Source organism: Poecile atricapillus, chromosome 27 (assembly GCF_030490865.1).
Source record: "Poecile atricapillus isolate bPoeAtr1 chromosome 27, bPoeAtr1.hap1, whole genome shotgun sequence".
Classification (NCBI taxonomy): Eukaryota; Metazoa; Chordata; class Aves; order Passeriformes; family Paridae; genus Poecile; species Poecile atricapillus.
This window is the reverse complement of record NC_081275.1, coordinates 2437649-2457868: the sequence shown is the minus strand read 5'-3', so window position 1 is coordinate 2457868 and position 20220 is coordinate 2437649. Positions and strand designations below refer to the sequence as shown.

The 20220-nt window shown below is 60.9% G+C and overlaps 1 protein-coding gene across 2 annotated transcripts; it reads left to right on the top strand.

Moving 5' to 3' along the window:
* The first annotated feature begins 1291 nt into the window (after positions 1-1291).
* Positions 1292-18880, top strand: MED24 (mediator complex subunit 24). 2 transcript variants are annotated; one of them, XM_058858060.1, is made up of 25 exons: positions 1292-1686; positions 3942-4024; positions 4538-4576; positions 5934-6007; positions 7069-7292; positions 7791-7902; positions 8398-8548; positions 8761-8874; positions 9513-9560; positions 9719-9801; positions 10136-10222; positions 10512-10623; positions 11175-11317; positions 12001-12038; positions 12654-12736; positions 14014-14192; positions 14275-14374; positions 14699-14874; positions 15265-15529; positions 15704-15885; positions 16117-16210; positions 16550-16649; positions 18113-18190; positions 18304-18452; positions 18565-18880. In XM_058858060.1, exons 1-25 carry the CDS (start codon positions 1557-1559, stop codon positions 18679-18681), a joined length of 2961 nt encoding a protein of 986 aa, XP_058714043.1. In that variant the 5' UTR covers positions 1292-1556; the 3' UTR covers positions 18682-18880. The 2 variants fall into 2 exon arrangements, with proteins under 2 accessions (XP_058714043.1, XP_058714044.1); XM_058858061.1 differs by lacking the exon at positions 4538-4576.
* The last annotated feature ends 1340 nt before the right edge of the window (positions 18881-20220 follow it).

The window sequence follows — 20220 nt, the reverse complement described above, 5'->3', positions numbered from 1 at the left end:
GGGGGTACTGAGAGTGTTGGGGGTGCTGAGGGTTTGGGGGGTGGGGGGCTGGGAGTGTTCTGGGGGTGCCGAGTCCTGGGGGTATTGGGGTTGCAGGGGGTTCTGGGGATGCTGGAGGTGTTGGGGGGCTACTGGGGGCATTCTGGGGGGCTTGATGTGCTGGGAGTACTGAGGGTGTTTGGGTTCTGGGGGGGTTGGCGGTTGTGGGGGGCTGCCCCCCGGCCCCGCTCCCCATCCTCCCGTTGCCATAGCAACGGCTGGCACCATCCCTGGGGATATTTTTAGCTGCTGGTACTGCAGGGAGGGGGTGGGGGGGGGCCAGCCCTGGCCCATGGCTGTGACACGTGTGTGCACACGCGTGTCTGCGGCACACGGCCGTGCACACCCCGCGTGTGCCCACCCCTGCACAGGTACCTGCGTGCACACCCGTCCCGGGGGTGCCGGTGTCCGCACGCGTGTGCAGGAACACGCACACACACACACACACACGCGCTGCTGTGTGTCCCCACGCGTGGGGACACCCGCTTGTGTCACACACGACCCCAGTGCACACCTGCGCACGCCTCTGTGCTCACACGCTTGTGTGCACACCTGTGCTCACGTGTGCGTGCATGAACACCTGTACATGTATGTATACACACACACACACACACACGTGTGCACACACACGATCCCGTGTGCGCACACACACTTGCACACCTGCACGCCCACACCTGCTGGGACACCCGTGCTGCCACCCCAGAGCCTTTGCACGCTCACCCCTTTGCACCGTGTTTGTACATCCCTTGTTTTTGCACTCACCCCCTGTTTGCACGTCCCCTGTTGTCACACTCGCCCTGTTTTTGCACGACTCCTCATTTTCACATATACACAATATTTGCACGCTCCCCACGTGTTTGTACGCCCCCACCTTTCCACACCCCTGCTATTTGCGCACCCGCCCCTGTTTGCACACCCCCGTGTTTGCAACCCTCCATTTGCACACCCCCCCGTGTTTGCACACACACCCTATTTACACACTCACTTCGGGTGTTTGCATAGTGAAGTCCTATTTCCACACTCAGCCCCATGTTTCGACACAAACACATCCCATTCTAGCCCACTCTCCCCGTTTGTCCACCCACACGGTTTTTACATTCTCGCCGCGGTGTTTGCACACTCAGCCCCCGTTTCCACCCACCCTTTGCACACTCACGGCCACCCCCGCCCGGCCTGCCCCTCCGAACTACCACTCCCATGCTGCCCCGCGCCCGCCGTGCCCCGCCGCCCAATCAGCGCGCAGCTTGTTGGCAGGTGCCGTAATGGCGGTGCCCAGGCGCTGAGGGCGGCGCCGGGCCACGGTGAGGGGCGGCGGGACCCGGCTGCGGAACCCGCGGGCACCGGGCCTCGGGGGGCTCCGGGACGACTCCGAGCTCTCCCAGGCGCAGGAGCGGGCAGACCCCAGCTGCGCTCCTCCGAAGCCGCGGGGCCGCTTCCCCGCGCTCCCCGGCCTGCCCAACCCCGGTGGGGTCAGGGCTCCGTCCCCTCGCCTTGAGCTGTCCGTCCGCAGGGTGACCATGAAGGTGGTGAACCTGAAGCAGGCCATCCTGCAGGCCTGGAAGGAGCGCTGGAGCGACTATCAATGGGCCATAAACATGAAGCGGTTCTTCCCCCGCGGAGCCACCTGGGACATCCTCAACTTGGCAGGTCGGGGGAGGCGGGGGGTTCCCCCTCTTACTGGGCTCACTGGGCCTGCTTTGGGGGCTCCCACGCGGGTATTGGGGTGTTGCCCCCAGTGTTCCCCCTCTGGGGTGCAGACAGGGGTATTAAGGGGGTCCCTGTTGCATTTTGGGCTCCCGAATCCCATCCATACCACTTTTCATGCCAAAATGCCCATTCCCAACCATGCCAGCCCATTCCCAAATGTTCCCCAGCCCTTTCCCACCCCTCTGGCTGCATTTTGGGGTCATTCCCTCCTTTTTCCCCACGGGATGGTTCAGGGGTCAGCACAGACTGGCTTTTGGGATGAGAGAAGCAGCTTTGAGTTGAGAGCCAGGAGAGAATTAGGCTGGAAATTAGGAGAACTTCCTTCACTAAAAGGGTGGTTAGGCGTGGTGGAACAGGCTGTGGTGGAGTTACCATGTGGATGTGGCTCCTGGGGACTTGTGTTAGTGGTGAGATGCTCTTGGAGGTCTTTCCAGCCTCGATGATTCCCCCATTTCCCGGTTCTAGCGCTGCACAGGAGCCAGGTGCTGCTCCCAAGGCTGCTTCCCAGCCCAATCCAAGGGCATTTCACAGAAATCCTGCCAAAGGCTAGGACTGGTTTAAAGATTTGCCAGGCTCTCCTGCTAATTATAGAAACTTGGTGCTGGGATTTTCCCTGTGCAACAAGTCTATAGATAAATAAACAGAGCTGGGGGTTGCTGCTCCAGGGGGTTTAAAGGAACCAGCCCCACACAGGCAGCAGCTCTCGCTCCTCTGAGTGTGGGGATCTTTCCCCTGTGGATGTTTTTCCCCTCTCTCCATCCTCCCATTGGGTTTTCTGTCAGTGTCTGGTTTTTTGTCACACCCTGTCCCCACTGCTGAGCTGCCCCTACCGGGTTTGTCACCTCCAAGGTGTGGCTGGAGGGGCCAAGTGGAGCTGTGGCTGTGGGGAGATGGATTTGCTCTGGATGGATTTGCTGGGGGTGGGGGTGGTTGGCTCGAGGGCCAGTCCTGCTGCTGCCCAGCTGGTCCCTGGGGCTCCCTGGTGCCTGTTCCCACCCTGGTGGCACCAGCTCCTGCTCTGCTGGCAGTGAGGCCTGCGGGGTGCTTGGCTTGGGCTCATCTGTGTATCCCCAAAAACAGACACAGAGATGATAATTCCCTATTATTTCTGCAGGAACGAGTTTCTCCTGGCCCACATTTAGCCAGGGCTCGGTGGCTTCTTTGGGGCAGCTCCTCTGCCAGGAGGGGAAGGAGCCATGTCCCTTTTTCCTTTTGGGAGCCACAGGGGCAGAACACTGGCCCTGAGCATTGTGTGCACACAGGGAGAGCCCATTCCCGAGGCCCTGATGGCTGGAACAGCAGCTCCCTTCTTCCCCACAGCCCCCAGAGCTGTCCTTTCCCAAGCTCGTGCCTTTCAGCTTGGAAGTACAAAGGAGGGAAAGCTGGCACGAGCTGCCAGGATCACGGCAGGGCCTGGCAGATCACTCCTGACACGTCTGCAGCGGGGAGCAGCATGTGGCTGGCTCGTGGTGACACTCTGGGATGGGCTGGGGAGGGGACGGCTGCCACCAGCCTTCTGTCCTCATCCTAGATGCTCTTGGCCCAGGATTCAGCCTTGGAGTGAGACCCAGGGAGTCTCCTGCTCCCGCGCTCGGGATCCGGCGGCGGCTCCTCCTCCTCGGCTTTGGGGCGACAACTTCCCACCCGGCTGCTGCTCCCCCTTTTACATCTGGGTGCTCTGACCTACTTGCAGCCTGTGCCACAGCCCGGGGCCTGCTCGGGAGGTGCTTCCTGCACTCTGCCATGGTTCAAATGGGCAATTAAAGGCTTGGCTGAGCAGATGGGACGGGCAGAGCCCCTCAGGCCACCGAGGGCCAGACGGGCAGGGCTGCGCCCAGTGCAGGGGACTGGTGGCCCCAAGCTCAGCCCCAGGTGCCTGGGCAAAAGCCACTCGGTGGAGGCTGCAGGAGCCTCCTGGCAAGAAGTGGGAGGGTGGGGAATGTGGAGAGCAGCAGCAGCAGCAGTTTTGGGGCTGGAGCGCCCGGGGAGGCTGCATGTTCTGCCTGAATTATTCACCAGCTTGTGCCCGTCAGGGGATTAGAAAGTTGTGGGATTCAGTGAATTTAGGAGAAAACTGGTGTGGAGTTGCTGTGGTTGGTACAGTTGGGGTTTCCCGGCTTCCCTGTGGGATGAGGGGGGAACAGAGTGTGTCTGTGTGTCCCCATGTGCTGACCTGGGACCCTCTTTCCTTGCAGAGGCTCTCCTGGAGCAGGCCATGATCGGGCCATCCCCAAACCCACTCATCTTGTCCTACCTGAAATACGCCATCAGCTCCCAGGTAAGGACCTGCTGGTGCTGCTGGGGGTCACCCTGCAGCCTCAGCGAGGTTGGGCAAAGCAACTGGGGTGTTGGTGGTGGGCAGGTACTCCAAATCCCCCATGTGAGCCTCTCCTGGGCTGGGCAGACACCCCAAATCCCCAATCTGAGTCTCTCCTGGGCCGGGGCAGGCAGTGGAGGGCTCAGCGCGTGCCCCGGGCAGGGATGTTTCCATAAATAGCCTCTGCCATCGCCCAGGGTGGGAATTCTGCCCCCCGAGAGCCTCTGCACTCGCTGTGAGCTCCACGCTTTCATATCCTGGCATTTAATATCGCCTAAAGTTTGTGTGAAACACATCAGCGATCACCTAAAAATGTCTGTTTGGATTTGTGCCGGGTCAGCGCCCCGGCCCCGGCCCTGTCTGCAGTGACAGGCAGCGGGGCCGTGCCCTGACCTTGCCGTTCCTCAGCAACGAGCGCGGTGCTGGCACACAGTCCCTGTGACACCGCGCTTGTTTTGCCTTTCTCTGTTGTAGATGGTGTCTTATTCCACGGTGCTGATGGCCATCAGCAAGGTACGGCTCTGGCAGGTGCTCTCAGAGGTTTCACTCTTTACCCACAAGCCCACGAATCCCTTTCCCTCCCCACAACTCCCACCAAATATAGGTCAAGTGGAAAGCGACGTCCTGGGCTGAGTCAGCAGCGGGCAGCCAGCGCGGATTAGCGCCCGAGCCTTTCTGTGTCCCCCTGGGGATGGGCTGCCGTGGGTCCCAGCGGGTTTTGGGGGTGTGAGTGCCTGGTCCCTCTGCCCTGGGGGGCCTGGCAGGCTCCTGGCCTGCGTGTAACCCCATCCCAACCGCCGGAAACCACATCCCGCTGCGGCCGGCGGTGCTGGCAGTGCTGTGGGGATCGGAGCTGGCCGTGGAGGAGCTGCCAGGGCCTGGGCCATGTGGCTGCAGCCACACACCACGCTCAGCTGTGGCTTCCCACGGGTGCTCTGTGTCCCTGTGCTGCTTCCATGGGGACACTGAGCATCCTCCATGGCTGCCTCTGCTTGATGTTGGGAAGCCCCTCGCAGACTGTGACAGACCCCATCACTCTCTTTCTTGTCAGGGTCACCTCAGGCGCCCTACTCAGGGTGACCAGAGGAGGAATGATGTCAGGGGGAATGATTTCTCTTCCCCCACCTCTTTGTTGTTATGGGAATGGGAGGAGAACGCCGCTGGCAGTCAGCGTTGAAAATTTTGGGGAACTGCAGGCTGAGCTCCGAGTTGTGCCTTGAAGCCCTGGCGAGGTGGGGACCCCTCCAGCGGTCCCAGCGCCGAGCCGGGGGGGAGGCTAGAGCCGAGCCCAGCCCAGCTCTGCTCCGAAGGGCTCGTTGCTGTTACCGGGAGCCGCGTCGCTGGCCGTTCGGAGGGGCGGGCACAGCGCTGACCTTGACAGCCGAGCCTTCCTCCTTCAGCGCAGCGTGGGCCCAGCGCGGAGCTGCGGGCAAGCTCCGGCCCGGCGGGGCTCCCCATCTGCTCCGGGAGGAGGCGGGGGGGCCGCGCTTCTGCTGCCCCCCGCCCCCAGCCCCGCGGCCGGCCGGGCTGTTGGCGCTGCCAGCCCCAGCGAGCCGGGGGTGGGCAGGGGGCTGGCGGCCGGCCAGCACCGCCGAGGCAGGGCAGCGCAGCCCCGGCCCCAGGCTGCGGAGGAAACCCAGCCCCGGCCCTGCTGCCGCGGCCCCGCTGCCTCTCGCCACCCCGGGAGGGCACGACCTGGCCGACAGACAGCCCTGACCTACTTCTCATTCAAGTGGCTTCTGGGCAGCTGCCAGGGGGAGTGTCCTGCGGCCGCAGCGCTTGGCCCGGCCCTGGAGGAAGGGCTTGAGCTCGTGTCGGGAGCTGCTGGAGCAACCCCCATCTGAAGCCTCTCTGTGTTCCCCCGCTCTAGTTCGATGACTTCTCCCGGGACTTGTGTGTCCAGTCGCTCCTGGAGATCATGGACATGTTCTGTGACCGCCTCAGGTACTGTGTGATGTTCCAGCGCTTCCACCTCTGCCCTGGCTGTGCCATGGGCAGAACCAGGAGCCAGCGGAGCCTGGGGGTCCTGTCTGATCCCAGGATACTCATCCTGGCAGAGGAAAGCAGGTTCCCCCTCCAGCTGTGTCCGTTACCAAGTCGCTGCCTTGTGAGCACCAGCACAGGGACAGGAGAGGGAATCCAAACCCCAGCAGCTTTGTGGGAAGCTGCTGGAACCCCCCCTGTTCTGGGATAAACCTCACTGTGGCTTTCTTGCCCAGTTCAGGTAGATGGGGTGGGTGTAAGACCCATGGTCTGAGGGTCTCTATTTCCTCTCTCTCTGCACCTTCCCAGGCCCTGGCTGCGTGTCCCGTTCTGGTCCTGCCTGTGCTGCCCGAGGCGCTGCCTTGTTTTTTTCCTTTATGCTCTTCCGCTGGTGTTGCAGGACCCAGGGGACTCCAGACAATTCAGGCCACAAAAACTTTTTTAGAGAGCTCAGAAATCTTCCTGTTAACCCCTGACAGCCTCTTCTGGCAGGCGGGAGCGTGTGGCAGGAACAGTGGGAGGAGAAGGAGGATGAGGAAGGCTCTTCAGTGAGATGAAATGAAGCATCAGCAATGAATATGCATCAGTGGCAGATGTTGACAAGGAGCTGTCGCTGGCCAACTGCAGAGCCAGCCCTTAATCCGCTCCTGCCTGCTCTGATCCTCTGCTTGATTTGATCAAAACTTCTGGCCCTTATGATTTGTGCATCAGGAGGGGAAAGCGTTCACCTCTCGCAGTGCACTGATCAATGCTGAGCCTCTCTTAGCAAGATAATTTGATTAAAAGCTTGGAAAGTTTCCCTGTCGTGGAGAGGCCAGCGAGGAGGCTGCATGGTGGGGGCTGGGGGTGTCTCCTTCCCCCGGGCACAGCAGGAATGCTGGTGGGATGAGCAGGTTGGAATCTGCAGCAGAGGAGTGGGCTGGGAGCACGAGACCTGGTTTTGGGTTCCCCAGCCTACCCAGTGTCCGTGCCTCAGTTTCCCCACACACTGTGAGCATATTCCCACTTCTTTTCTGTCCCAGCTGCCACGGCAAGGCCGAGGAGTGCATCAGCCTGTGCCGGGCACTGCTGAGTGCCCTCACCTGGCTCCTGCGCTGCGCCGCCTTCTACGCCGAGAAGGTGAAGGAGCCGCTGGAGCAGGCGGCAGCAGAGAACCAGCTGAAGATGTGCCTGGAGCGGCTGGAGAAGGTGCTCAGCAGCACCAAGAACCGTGCCCTGATCCACATCGCCAAGCTGGAGGAGACATGTATGTCCCTGCCCCGCGTGCTGGCCCTGGAGAGATGTCATTGCTACCTCTCCCTTCCCCCTGCCCAGCTCCTGCCGCATTGTCCCTGCAGCTCCAAGCCTATCCATCTTCCAGCCCTGTTGCTGTAACCATCTCCTCCCTGGCTGTGTGCCACTCTCTGCCCCCTCCCCTCCGTGCTGCCCTTGGAAGAGGAGCAGAATTAATGTGAAGGCTGCATGAGCTGTTCCTGGGTGCGTGGCGAGCCCTGTGCTCCGGCAGCCTGGCACAGCCCCATGCCTTCGCCTGTGCCTGTGCCTGTGTCCGGCCAGGAGGCTGTGCCAGGCTGGGCTTGGAGTGGGACCTGCTGGGAGTACACAGCCCCCTGGGTTGGGCTTGCATCACCAGTGGGGACTCCCAGCCTCTTCAGCCTGTCTGGGCTGCTGTAGGCCTTGGAGCTGGCCTGCCTGGTTTCCCCATGTGCCACTGTTCCCTTGCTGAATCCCTGCTTTCCCTCCCCAGCCTCCTGGAGCACCGTGGAGCAGTCCCTTGTCAAGCTGGGAGAGAGCCTGAACAACCTTGGCAGCTCCCCGCTGAGGAGCCAGGCTGATGACTGCGTGTCCCTCATCAAGAGGTGTCTGTGTGCTGCTGCTCCATGGGCTTCAGGGACAAAATGGGTCTGAGCCCCACTCTGAGTCCCCCAAACTCCCTGCTCTGAGGACTGAGAGGCTCCTGCCTCCCTCCACACTGGCTCCCTGCTTTCCTGACCCTTCCCAGCTCAGACCCCTGCTCCAGCAGGGGCTGCCCAGGAGAGGAGAGGGCTAGTGGTGACTTGTTGCAGAAGAGTCTTACCCAGGAGTTGTTCCTTTGGTGACCCTGAGACCTTTTACTATCCCTCAGCTGCGCTGGCCACACCAGAGCTGCTGTCCCTGCTCTAGATCCCCCTGGAATTTCTCCCAGGCCCTGAGGGCTTGGCTGTGCCTTGGAGCTGCCAGGCACAGGTGTTCCAGTGTCCTGCCCTGGGGCAGCAAAGGTCAGGGGTTTGGCCAGGGAATGGGAGTGGGACAGGAGGAGCAGCAATCTGTCCCTGCAGGGCTCCAGTGACCCTGGGCTGTCCTCTTCCACCCAGCATCCCCACCATGCTCTCAGTCCACTCGGAGCAGCTGAACAAGACAGGCTTCCCCACCGTGCACGCCGTGGTGCTGCTGGAGGGCACCATGAACCTCACAGGAGAGACCCAGCCGCTAGTGGAGCAGCTGATGATGGTGAAGAGGATGCAGGTACAGAAGTGACAGTGTGTTCTGCTCAGGCAGCCTGGGGCTGTGGGGCCGGGCCACAGCTCCATGCCATGTGCCTTCCCTGTGCTGGTCCTGGTCCAGGGGAGCAGCAGGAGCCCATCAACACCTCTGCAGGGGTTTGGGCTTTGGCTGTGTTGGGGGATGTGCTTTGCCGCCAGCCCAGCACTGGGAGGATTTGTGTATGTGCCCCACAGCGCATCCCCTCCCCGCTCTTCGTGCTGGAGATCTGGAAGGCCTGTTTTGTGGGTCTCATCGAGTGTCCCGAGGGCACAGAGGAGCTCAAGTGGACAGCCTTCACCTTCCTGAAGGTAGGGCCCAGCCCCAGCACCGAGTCCCTGCCTGCTGCTGCCCTTTCCCTGCAGGTCTGGCTCCTGCTGAGCCCTGAGTTCTGCTGGAGCAATCAGTCCTTCTCTCCTGCAGTGTGCCCTTTGGGGTGCCCACAGTGTGCCCCTCGAGGTGTCCCTCACCCCACAGTGTGCCCCTCACCCCACAGTGTACCCCTCACCCATAGTGTGCCCCTTAGGATGCCCATTGGGGTACCCCCACACCCCAAAATGTGTCCCACACCCCACAGTATGCCCCCCACGCCTCACAATGTGCTCCTCAGGGTGCCCCCACTCCCCACAGTGTGCCCCTTGGGGTCCATTCCAGTCCTCCTCCACTGAGCATCAACTTCACTGTCAGGGACTTCCTTTCAGCCCAGCCTCATTTTGTTTGGCAGAGTGAGTTTTCCTGAGATGTTTTGTGGGAAATGTGGCTCCAGGTGATGGTGGAAGGACACCAGAGAGGGGAACAGGGGCACAGAGTCTCCTGGGTGCACACACTGCTCCAGAAATGCTGCTTTCCTGGGGCTGGGAGAACAGCTGTGTGCAGCTGGTGCTGCTGGGGGGTCCCAGCTGTGGAATGGGGTCTGCCCTCATGTCACTCTGTGCTTTGTGTCTTTCAGATGCCCCAAGTGCTGGTTAAACTCAAGAAGTATCCCCAAGGGGACAAGGTGAGACTGGAGGGCCATCTGTGTGTGTCACCATGGTGCTGTGCCTGGCCTGCATGGGGAAATGCTCCCTGTCCCAAGAACCTTCCCTGATGGGGCAGGGGATGGTGGGCCTCTGCCAGCAGCATGGTGAGCTGAGTGCCTGACTTTGTGTTCGTCAGGATTTCACTGAGGATGTGAACTGTGCCTTTGAGTTCCTGCTGAAGTTGACCCCTCTGCTCGACAAAGCTGACCAGCGCTGCAAGTGAGTGCTCTCCATGGCCAGAGCTGCCACGTAGCCACATGGCACAAGCACCCTGTCCTCAGTGTGGGGTGCTGGGGCAGCTTCTGGCAGGGCTGGGTTAGTTTCTGATCCCATTTCTTCTTCCCGAGGACCTGCTGCTGCCACATGAGTGAGGCAGAGAGTGTGTGACAGCTGAGTCACGTGTGTGACACCCAGAGCTGCTCTGGACCCTGCAGCACCCTTGGAGGGGTGGGACAGGGCCAGGAGGGCATCTCATGAACCCCCCTGCCCTGTGGCACTGTCTGGGGTGACAGGAATGCTGTCCTTGGGGCTACAGCTCTCCTCTCTCTTCCAGCTGCAACTGCATGAGCCTGCTCCTGCAGGAGTGCAGCAAGCAGGGGCTGCTCTCTGAGGCCAACATGAACAACCTCATCGAAAAACGGTACAGCCACACCAAAGTCTGGGAAACCCCCACGAGTGGGGGCCTGGGGGTCTTGGGGGGAGCATGAGGGAGCAGAGTGCTGACACTGGGGGACTGCAACTGGGACACGGCGGTCTGTGGGGATGGGATGCTGCTTTTGGGATAGCTTGGGTACAGGCAGTCTGAACCCTCAGAGAGGGGGGTGGTGGTGGCCTGAAGCAGTGGCTGTCCCTTGAGGGGGCCAGTGGGTGGAGGGAGGGAGGCAGAGTGATGGATTCCTACACACTGACCCTTCTTTGGGGTCCCCTAGGGCTGCAGACAAGGAGAACTCTCCGTCCCTGAAATCGGCCGAGAATGCAAACATCCAGCCAAACCCTGGGCTCATCCTGAGGGCTGAGCCCACTGTCACCAACATCCTGAAGGTGAGTGCCCTTCTGCAGCCGTGCTGGGCTGGCTGGGCTCAGGCCTGGAGCCCTTTGCCAGCAGCATCGGTCTAACCAGGCAGCCAGAGCAATTGGGAGGCGCCGGATTTCCCCCTGCCCTGGGGTGGGGTAGTGGAGGAATCACTGGAGCCTTGCTGCTCCATTGTGGGGATTAGGAGCTCCCCTCCTCCTTCCCAGGAAGCTGGAGGAGCTGTCATGTGGCATGTCATCAGTGCCAGCAGCCTGAGCCCAGCCAGCTCTGCCTGTCCTGCTCAGCTGCTCCTTGTGTGCATCTCCCCTGTTCCCTGGGGACTCCTCATGTCCCTGTGTCACTCTGGTTGTTTTGCTGCTACTGAGTGACAGGGGATGTTTTCCTGCTGGTGGCAGGGGCTCAGAGATCTCCATCCCACCTCTCCCAAATCCAGCTCCTTATGGTCTCAGGGACAGCTCTTGCAGCTGATCAACTCTGTACCCCAAAAGCTGGAGTTTGCTGCTGCTCTGAGGCACACATTCCCTGTGACTTCCCTTTCCTCTTACTCTTTTGCTTGTAGACCATGGATGCAGATCACTCCAAGTCCCCTGAGGGTCTGCTGGGGGTCCTGGGTCACATGCTGTCTGGGAAAAGTCTGGACTTGTTGCTGGCAGCGGCAGCAGCCACTGGGAAGCTGAAATCCTTCGCTCGGAAGTTTGTCAAGTGAGTGTCCACCTGGGTGGCACTGTGACTGGTGACCAGGGGGCTGGGGGGAACAGGCAAGCCCCCTAAACTGCCCCCTAGGCAGGGCTAGATGTGCCTCTGGCCCTGTGGAGCCCTGGGGAGGGCTGGGATCTCAGGGAGGCTACACCCCACAGCCCCTCATCTTTGCATGAACGGGACAGAGAATTGGATCCAGGTTGGTCTGGGAGTGTTGAGAATACTGAAGGTTTTGGCAGAGCCCTGGATGCAGGGCAGTGTGTCCCTGCTGTCCACAGACACACGTGTCCTGGTTAGTGCACACGCAGCAGCTCACACGTGGGGCTGTGTGATGGGCTCCCCACAAGGTGGCTGGACCCACACCAGCCTCAGCATGCATGGGGGGCCTGCTTGGGGGTCTGTGCTCCAAAATGCCCACAGAGCTGGCTCTGGGGAGAGCTCACTGGTGTGGGGTGAGCAGCGTGGCTGGACCTGTGTGGCCACAGGGAGCAGAGACAGGGAGGAGGTGACTTGTCCCTGTGGGACTGGAGGGTGTCTGCAGAGCTGGGCCTTGAGCCTCCTACCCCTCTGTGCTGGGATGGAGTTTGGGGAGGGGTCTGCAGGCCAGGCAGCCTCCTGCTTGTCTGAGGGCTGGGAATTGTCTGGTTGGACTGATAATGCTTTGCTGCCACTCTCTGCCCCTCCAGGCTGAATGAATTCACCAAGCAAATCACTGGAGAAATCTGTAAGTGCGTGTGCGTCCGTGCGTGGGGTGATTGGAGCTGTGCCCCCCCTGCTTCCCATGATGGGATGCTCTGGGGCCTGGCAGGATTAAACTGGGACTGGCTGTGGCACCAGAGCAAGCTGAGCTGTGCCAGGCCCGGCTGGGGGTGCTGGCAGGGTGGGGATGTGCCAGTGGGGATCTGGGCTCCTGGGGACGTGCTGCCTTCATGTGCGTGTCCATCCCAAATCCAGGGTGTTCCCATGGGCTCCCTCTCCCCAGCTGAGCCCGAGGGCCCCTTGGCTCCCTCCCTGGAAGGGGTGATGTGTCAGCACAGCCCAGATAAGGACTCTGACTCCGTGTGATGAAACTTGCGGAGTGCTCTGACCTTCCATGGTGAGGGGGGCCCCGCTTGTGCTGGGGCTGCCAGAGGGAGGCCAGAGCTGCTCTGGGGGCTCGAGCAGAGGCAGATGAGTTGGGGGGAGGCACTTGGCACATCCCCTTGTTCACACAGAAGCACTGGGGGGGGTTAGAAAAGCTGTGTGAGGGAAACAAGGCCTTGGCCCCCGCTCCTGTGGGGTTCTGCTTCCCTTCTGCTGAGGCCAGAGAGCTCCAAGGTCTTTATTTCTCCTCCCTCAGCCAAGAGTGGCCCAGTCCGGGCTCTGCTCTTTGACATCTCCTTCCTCATGCTGTGCCATGTGGCCCAGACCTATGGCTCGGAGGTAAGGATCCTCTGAGGGGATGAGAGGGTGGGACTGGATCCTGTGAGGGTGGGGAAGGATGAGGCTGGATCCTAGCAGGGGCTCTCACCCTGCCAGCTCAGCCCCTGCGCTGCTGCGGCCTTTCAGCCTCCTCTAGTGGCCAGCCTGCCACTGTCTCCACTGTCCCTCCTGTCCCTGCAGCCACTTCATAGCCCAGGTCACAGCACCCAGCACCTGGCACTTGGAAACCTGTCCCTGGGGCTCTCTGGGTGCCAGGTGATGGAGCAGGACTGGCTGTCACCTCCCTGAGGACTTGGGCTGTGCTCCATTGATGGGCAGTGGGATCAGTGGGAATGCTGCTTCCAGTGGCCTTGGAGCTCACTAGACTGCTCCCAGTTTGCCCCTCCAGTTTGGCACTGGTTGGCTGGGGGGGGGTTGCATGGCCAGGCAGTGTCAGCCCTCCCCGTCCAAGGAGGAACTCACAGCCCTGCTCAGGAAACAGCACTTCTGTTGCATGAAAATTTTCCAGGTTTCGACATCTGTGTGTGTTGGGAGGCGAAACGATACCGAAACACTGGGAATGCAGAGAGGGGGAGAGAGGGGTCCTGCCCAGCTGGCCCTGGGAGCAGGGAGGGGGGACCAGGCAGGGAAGTGCCCAGGGCTGTCCAATGAGGTCTCATTCCCCCCCTCCCAGCCCAGTGACTTTCCTGCCCAGCTGCTGCTGAACAGATGTGCGAAACTTTTTTGGATAAAAATAGTGTCCCCTGGGTGACACAGGCTGAGGGGAGGAAGTGACGTGTGGGGTTCCCAGCTCATGGCCCCCACAGGACCCCCCCAGCTGGGCTGTGTGACCCCCGCCCTGGGGACCCTGTACTTGGTGGGGTGGGGGGACAAGGGACCTGTTTGAGCTGTGACCCCGTGGCCAGACTCGCAGCTGGCATCTCTCCTCTGAGCTGGGTTGTGTTCTGCTGGGGAGCTGCCTGGTACTGGGGGAAACCACAGCCCAGAGACAGAAACCAGTGACTCCCGGGGGCTGACCAGTGCCTTCCAGGGGCTGACCAGTGCCTCCCAGGGGCTGACCAGTGCCCTGCTGGGGACTGACCAGTGCCTGTCTCCCCTCCGGGCCACAGGGCGGCGCTGTTCCCGCGGCCATGAGCACCCCGGGGTGGGGACAGACCCCAGGGTGGGGGACAGACCCCAGGGTAGGGGACAGACCCCAGGGTAGGGGACAGACCCCAGGGTGAGGGTCCCCAGCAGGGTCCCTGTGGGATGCAGACCCCGTGCTTGTTCCTTCCCAGGTGATCCTGTCGGATTCCAACTCTCCGGGCGAGGTGCCCTTCTTCGAGACCTGGATGCTGACCTGCATGCCCGAGGAGGGGAAGATCCTCAATCCTGACCACCCCTGCTTCCGCCCAGATTCCACCAAGGTGGAGTCCCTGGTTGCCCTCCTTAACAACTCCTCCGAGATGAAGCTGGTGTAAGAGCCCACCCATGTGCCCACCCCAGCCCAGCTCCCCTGGCCCCACAGCTGTGTCTGAATCCCCCTGTCACCCTGACAGGCAGATGAAGTGGCACGAGGTGTGTCTGAGCATCTCAGCTGCCATACTGGAGATCCTCAATGCCTGGGAGAATGGAGTCCTCAGCTTTGAGTCGATCCAGGTGAGGCTGGTGGGGGGGCAGAGTGGAGCTGTGCTGTGTCCTGAGGAGGGGCCAAGGGTCCAGAAGTTCTGGGCTACCCTGTCCTCCTGCCTTGATCACTCTGGCAGCTGTCTTGGGGTTTGTTGTGACTTGGAAGTGGGAAACTGATGTGGTTCCATCCCCTTGTTCAAAGTGCCCTGTGGGTGGCAGTGGGACTGGCAGGGACAGTGTCACCCATGGAGGAGAGAAGAGCTTGGACCCTGCAGTCAGGACCCAGAGCCCTAGGAGGTGATGGCTGCACATCCACCTGGCTATGCTCATCCTCTGCTCGGTCTCCCCTGCTAGAAAATCACAGACAACATCAAGGGGAAGGTGTGCAGCATGGCAGTGTGTGCTGTGGCCTGGCTGGTGGCCCACGTCCGCATGCTGGGCCTGGATGAGCGGGAGAAGTCCCTGCAGATGATCCGGCAGCTCGCCACCCCCCTCTACGGAGAGAACACGCTCCAGTTCTACAACGAGCGGTGAGCTCGGGGACACGGGGCCTGTTCCTGCCCTGTGGCCACTTCCCAGTGCCATGGCCTCCTGACCCGATTCCACTTCCTGATCTCATGTCATCTCCTGCCCTGCTCCTACTTCCCAGTTCCATGCTGCCTCCTGCTCCGTTTCCACTTTCCAGTGCCATTGTCTCCTGCCCTTCTTCCTCTTCCCAGTGCCATGCCATCTTCTCTGTTACTGCTTCCAGTGCTGTGCTACTTCCTGCCCTGCTTCCACTTCCCTGGTGCTGTGTAATCTCCTGCTTCCATTTCCTGGAGCCATTCCATTTCCTGCTCAGCTCACACCTCCCAAACTGTGCCATTCTCTGCCCTGCTGTCCCTTCCTGGTGCCCTCCTGACGCCGTCTCTCCGTCACAGCGTGGTGATCATGAGCTCCATCCTGGAGCACATGTGCGCGGATGTCCTGCAGCAAACGGCCACGCAGATCAAATTCCCTGCCACTGGCATGGACACCATTCCCTACTGGAATCTTCTGCCCCCCAAGAAGCCCATCAAGGAGGTGCTGACCAGCGTGTTCACCAAGGTGCTGGAGAAGGGCTGGGTGGACAGCCGCTCCATCCACATCTTCGACACCCTGCTGCACATGGGGGGCGTGTACTGGTTCTGCAACAACCTGGTCAAGGTACGAGGGGGCGGGAGGGACCCCTGGTGCTGGGTGGGGTGCTGAGGCCAGGACTGGTGGGACTGGTTTGTGTTGCCAGTGTCCTGGCTGGCTGGTGGCCCTGGGCTGGGTGCAGGGACAGTTCTGGCAGTGGAGGGGAGTGGGGCAGGCCCACCTCTGCCCCCTGCCCTGCAGGAGCTGCTGAAGGAGACGCGGAAGGAGCACACGCTGAGGGCCGTGGAGCTGCTCTATGCCATCTTCTGCCTGGACATGCAGCAGCTGACGCTGACGCTGCTGGGCCACATCCTGCCCAACCTGCTGACGGACTCCTCCAAGTGGCACACCCTCATGGACCCCCCTGGGAAGGCCCTGGCCAAGTAAGACCCCAGACCCATGGAGACTGTCTCCTCGAGGGGAGATGGGGAGATGGTCTGTGCTGGGATGAAGATCACACCTGCCTAAACCCCACTCTGGCTTCAGCAATGCCAGCAGTTCCTACTCTGGTCCCCAGTCCCTGCTGTCCCCCTCTGAAGAGGAAGCTGCTGTGTCCCACACCCCATTGTCAGGTGGGCTGGCAGCACCTGGCAGTGTCTCTGCTCTGTCCCCAGGCTCTCTGTTTGGTGTGCCCTGAGCTCCTACTCCTCCCACAGCAAGGTCCAGGCCTCGGCCCGGCAGAAGAAGAGGCACCGGGAGGACATTGAGGTGTGTGTGGGTGGAGCAGGGCTTGGCTGGGGGCTCTCTGTGCCCAAAAGCAGCAGTGGCTGGGGAATGTGAGGGTGGCAGGAATGAGTGGGCAAAGCCAGACTCCCTGCCCAGCTTCTCTGGGTTCTCTGAGGCCTTGCAATCTTAACATTCAGGATTCTCTCTTCTCTTCTCTGGCCAAGGGGCTGAGCTGCTCAGCGTGTGTCCAGCCCAGACTGGGGTGCTGTGGGTTAACAGAGATCACATCCTGGGCTGTGCAGGGCTGTGCAGAGCTGTGGGTGGGTCACCAGCCCTGGGCAGGGTGAGGGGCTGCTGGGGCTGACCCCTCTCTCCCCCCAGGATTACATCAGCCTGTTCCCGCTGGATGACACACAGCCCTCCAAGCTCATGCGGCTGCTGAGCTCCAACGAGGAGGATTCCAACATCCTCTCCAGCCCCAGTAAGTGCAGGAGGGGAGGGGGGATGGCTGCTCTGCCTTGCTGTCCCTTTTGGGTGTGAAATGTGTGTTTGCACAAAACCCCTTCCCTTCCCAAACCAGCCGTGTGAGGATTTAGAGATCTCAAGTGTATTTTGAGTTATCTTGGAGTTTTTGCATTTAGAAAAGGTCAATTTCATTGTTTTTCTGATCAGAACAACTAAAAAGGCTGAGATTACACCTTCCTTTCGTGCCAGTTCCCCCCAGCCCAACACCCCACACCCGAGAGGCTTGGGGGCTTTGTGTCCCTCCAGCCACCCTGGATGGGACCACAGCTGGAGGTGACATTCCTGGTGTCTGGGGCCAAATCCTGACATTCCAGTGCTGTTAACAAGGCTGAAGCAGAGCGGATGAGGCCCCTGCTCACATCCGTGTCCCTGCAGTGTCACGGGTTGCAACAGCTCCAGGGGGGGATTTGCTGGGGGCGTCCATGTCCTGCCCAGTGAGTGCTGTCACGGTTCCCACATACATTGTCCACACTCCTGAGCAGTGAGTCAGGACATTCTCAGGTCATTGTTTCTCTCCTTATCCCAAATTACTCTATATATTAGTTTTCGACACATCCATTGGCCTTCGGTTTCATTTGGTCTCATTACTGTTGAAATACGGGCTTTTCCCTTTATTTCACTTATCTTCTTTTACCTCCTGAGGCAGTCCCACCTCTCCCCAGTGACATTCAGGACTTTTTTGGGCTATTTGCTGCAGTGATGTGGAAATGCTGCTTCCTGCAGCCACCATGTAACTCATGTGATTCCATGAGAAAAGTGTGGGAGGGCTTTTCTTTTTCTGGTGAGCATCCTCAGAGCAGCACAAGGTGGATCCTGCAGATTTGGGCAGGGGCCGTGGGGTGTGCACAAGAGCCTTCCCAAGGGGATTCCCATCCTGCTGGAGTGGACCTGACCCAGTTCTTCCCACAGGAGTGCCCAGCAGTGCTTCACAGCTGGGGTCAGCTCAATCCTCCTGGTCTGTCCCATGATTTGCTGCTAGATTTGGACGTGCCTCAGCTCTGATAGCTGGATTGCACCCTGACAGTGAGATGGGAGGGCTGCTGTGCAGCTGTTGAACATCTGGCTTGCACACAGGATGTGTAACGCGTGTGTCGCTGCTGTTCTCCTCCGCTCCTGATCGTGACACCACGCATCACACCCCGAAAGCAGCGTGGGAAACCTGCTTGGGCTCCATGGGGGCTGGCAGAGGGGACAGGGATGGGGCAGAGACCATCTGGGCTGTGTTTTTGGGGTGCCCTGCTGGCACAGACTCTGTCAGGTACAGGGGACCTAAACCTCTTCTGCTCCACAGAGTTGCCTCATGACAAAGCCTCTCCCAGAGCTGGGTGACCTCGAGTGGCCAGAGCTGGCCAGCATGGGCACATTGGCTCAGCCAAAGGGGCCATGGGGCTGTTCCTGACTCTCTGCTCCTGCCCACAGATCGCTCCATGAGCAGCTCACTCTCTGCCTCCCAGCTCCACACCGTCAGCATGAGGGACCCGCTGAACCGGGTGCTGGGTAAGGTGGGGATGGGTCTGTGGGGTCACATCCAACCACTGGGACACAGCTGGGAAGTTCAGGTCACCCACAGCCTCCCAGAAGTGACTGTTGCTCTCTCCCTGTCCCCACAGCAAACCTCTTCCTGCTCATCTCTTCCATCCTGGGGGCCAAGACAGCCGGCACCCACACCCAGTTTGTCCAGTGGTTCATGGAGGAGTGTGTGGAGTGCCTGGAGCAGGGCAGCCGTGGGAGCATCCTCCAGTTCATGCCCTTCACCATGGTGGGTCCAGCAGCTGTGACACCCCTGTCCCTGCCTGGGGGGCACCAGGGTCCCACAGGATGGGCACACCCCTGGTGACACTCACCTGTGTTTCTCCTCTCTCCCTGGGCAGGTTTCAGAGCTGGTGAAGGTGTCCACCATGTCCAGTCCCAAAATCGTCCTGGCCATCACTGACCTCAGCCTGCCCCTGGGCCGTCGTGTCGCCGCCAAGGCCATCGCTGCGCTGTGAGCGGGGCTGCTCCAGCCAGGGGGGATCCCTGAGGAGCCCAGGGATGTTCCTGATGGCTGGGATGGACTCAGTCACTGCAGCTGCTGGAGAGCTGCTCCCTCAGCACACAGAGCCATCTCCTCGCTCTGCCTCGTGGCACTTTTGAGACTGAGACACCCCCCCTAATTTTTTTAGTTGTATAAATCAATCCTTTTGTACAACCAGCTTTTGCCTCATCTACATTTGGGCTCCTGGAACTGCCCAAAACCCTTCGATTCTGAGGGTGATGGGGAGCCAGTGGCCAAGCCCTGTGCTGGGCAGGAGGGGAGATCTTCACCCTGTCCAACACCTGAGAATGGGTGGTGGGCAGCCTGTGGTGCTCTGACTGGGAGTGGGCGCTGCACTGGGTGGGGCAGGGATGCTTCCCTGCTGCGCTGTCAGCCACAAGCGGGGTCTTGTTGGGAATTCCACCACGTGAGAGTGAGTTCTACTTGGAATTCCTCTCCATGAGTGTGAGTTTTTGTTGGAATTCCTCCCCGTGAGTTCAGTCCGCGGTGAGCACGGCATGGGCAGTGGGTGAGTAACCGTGACCCTGCCAGCACCACACCGGCCTCGTGCTGGGACAGGCTCCCCTGGGACTGTCCCCACACCCCGTCAGCTGCTCCAGCAGTGAATCCTCTCAGAGCTGTCACGAGCTCCTGTCCCCGAGGGGGTGGCAGGGCCAGGGCGGCTGCGCCTCTGCCCCTTCCACTGGTGTTGACTCACTAGAAAGGGGAAAGCGGGCACCAGCCCTTCCCTCAGGGCACCGTGACTCCAAGCCCACTCCTGGGGCTGGGCTGTGCCTCTGCCCCCCTCGGCACCAGTGGGGTTCCCAGCCCTGTTTTGGGAGGCTGTGAAGGGAGCTGGGGCACAGGGTGATCCTGGAGCAGTGCCACAGGGGCTGGTGGCCAAGGAGGAGGCAGCGGGACAGTGACTCAGGACCAGGCTGACCCCATCTGATCCCAGAATGAGCTCAGCTCCCAGGATTTGCTGGAGGGAGAGACCCCGATGCACTTGGGGTAGCTGCAGGTGTTGCTGGTCCTTGGCCTTCACACCCAGAGCATCCTCCCCCTTCCCACTGGCCCCAGGGGTCCAGCCCCTGATCCCAACCCGGGGCAGCCGGGAGCAGCTGCGGGCTTGGGTGGGGCACAGAGCCTGGCACGAACCGGGAGGGGCCGGGATGCCCTCACCGAGCCTGACACTGCTGTGAGTCCCACCCTGAGCTGGCACCGACCCGCCCGGGCACCTCTGCTCGCTCAGGGGCAGCTCTTTACCGTTAGCCCGGAGCAAAGAGCAGGACCTGGCGTGGCCTTCCCAGCTCTGTCAATATTTGCCGAGGCAGCCCCATGCCTGGCGTTGGCACCAGAGCTTCCCCTTACAGGAAGGGGCTGGAGCAGGAGAAGGGGGTTTTCTGTAAGCGAGGGAGGAAGGAGGAAAAATGCCCACGGGCGAGGGCTTTCCCCTGGCAGTTTGTGATCTGGGGCTCCAGCCTGTGCCAGCCCCTGCCCAGGGCTGACAGCT

Bases quoted from the DNA above. Each gene is read 5' to 3' on its own strand.
- MED24 (XM_058858060.1), top strand. From the start codon at position 1,557: ATGAAGGTGGTGAACCTGAAGCAGGCCATCCTGCAGGCCTGGAAGGAG. The intron at 12,039-12,653 runs GTAAGTGCGTGT...CTCCTCCCTCAG, and splicing joins GCAAATCACTGGAGAAATCT to CCAAGAGTGGCCCAGTCCGG. The intron at 16,650-18,112 runs GTAAGTGCAGGA...TCCTGCCCACAG, and splicing joins CAACATCCTCTCCAGCCCCA to ATCGCTCCATGAGCAGCTCA.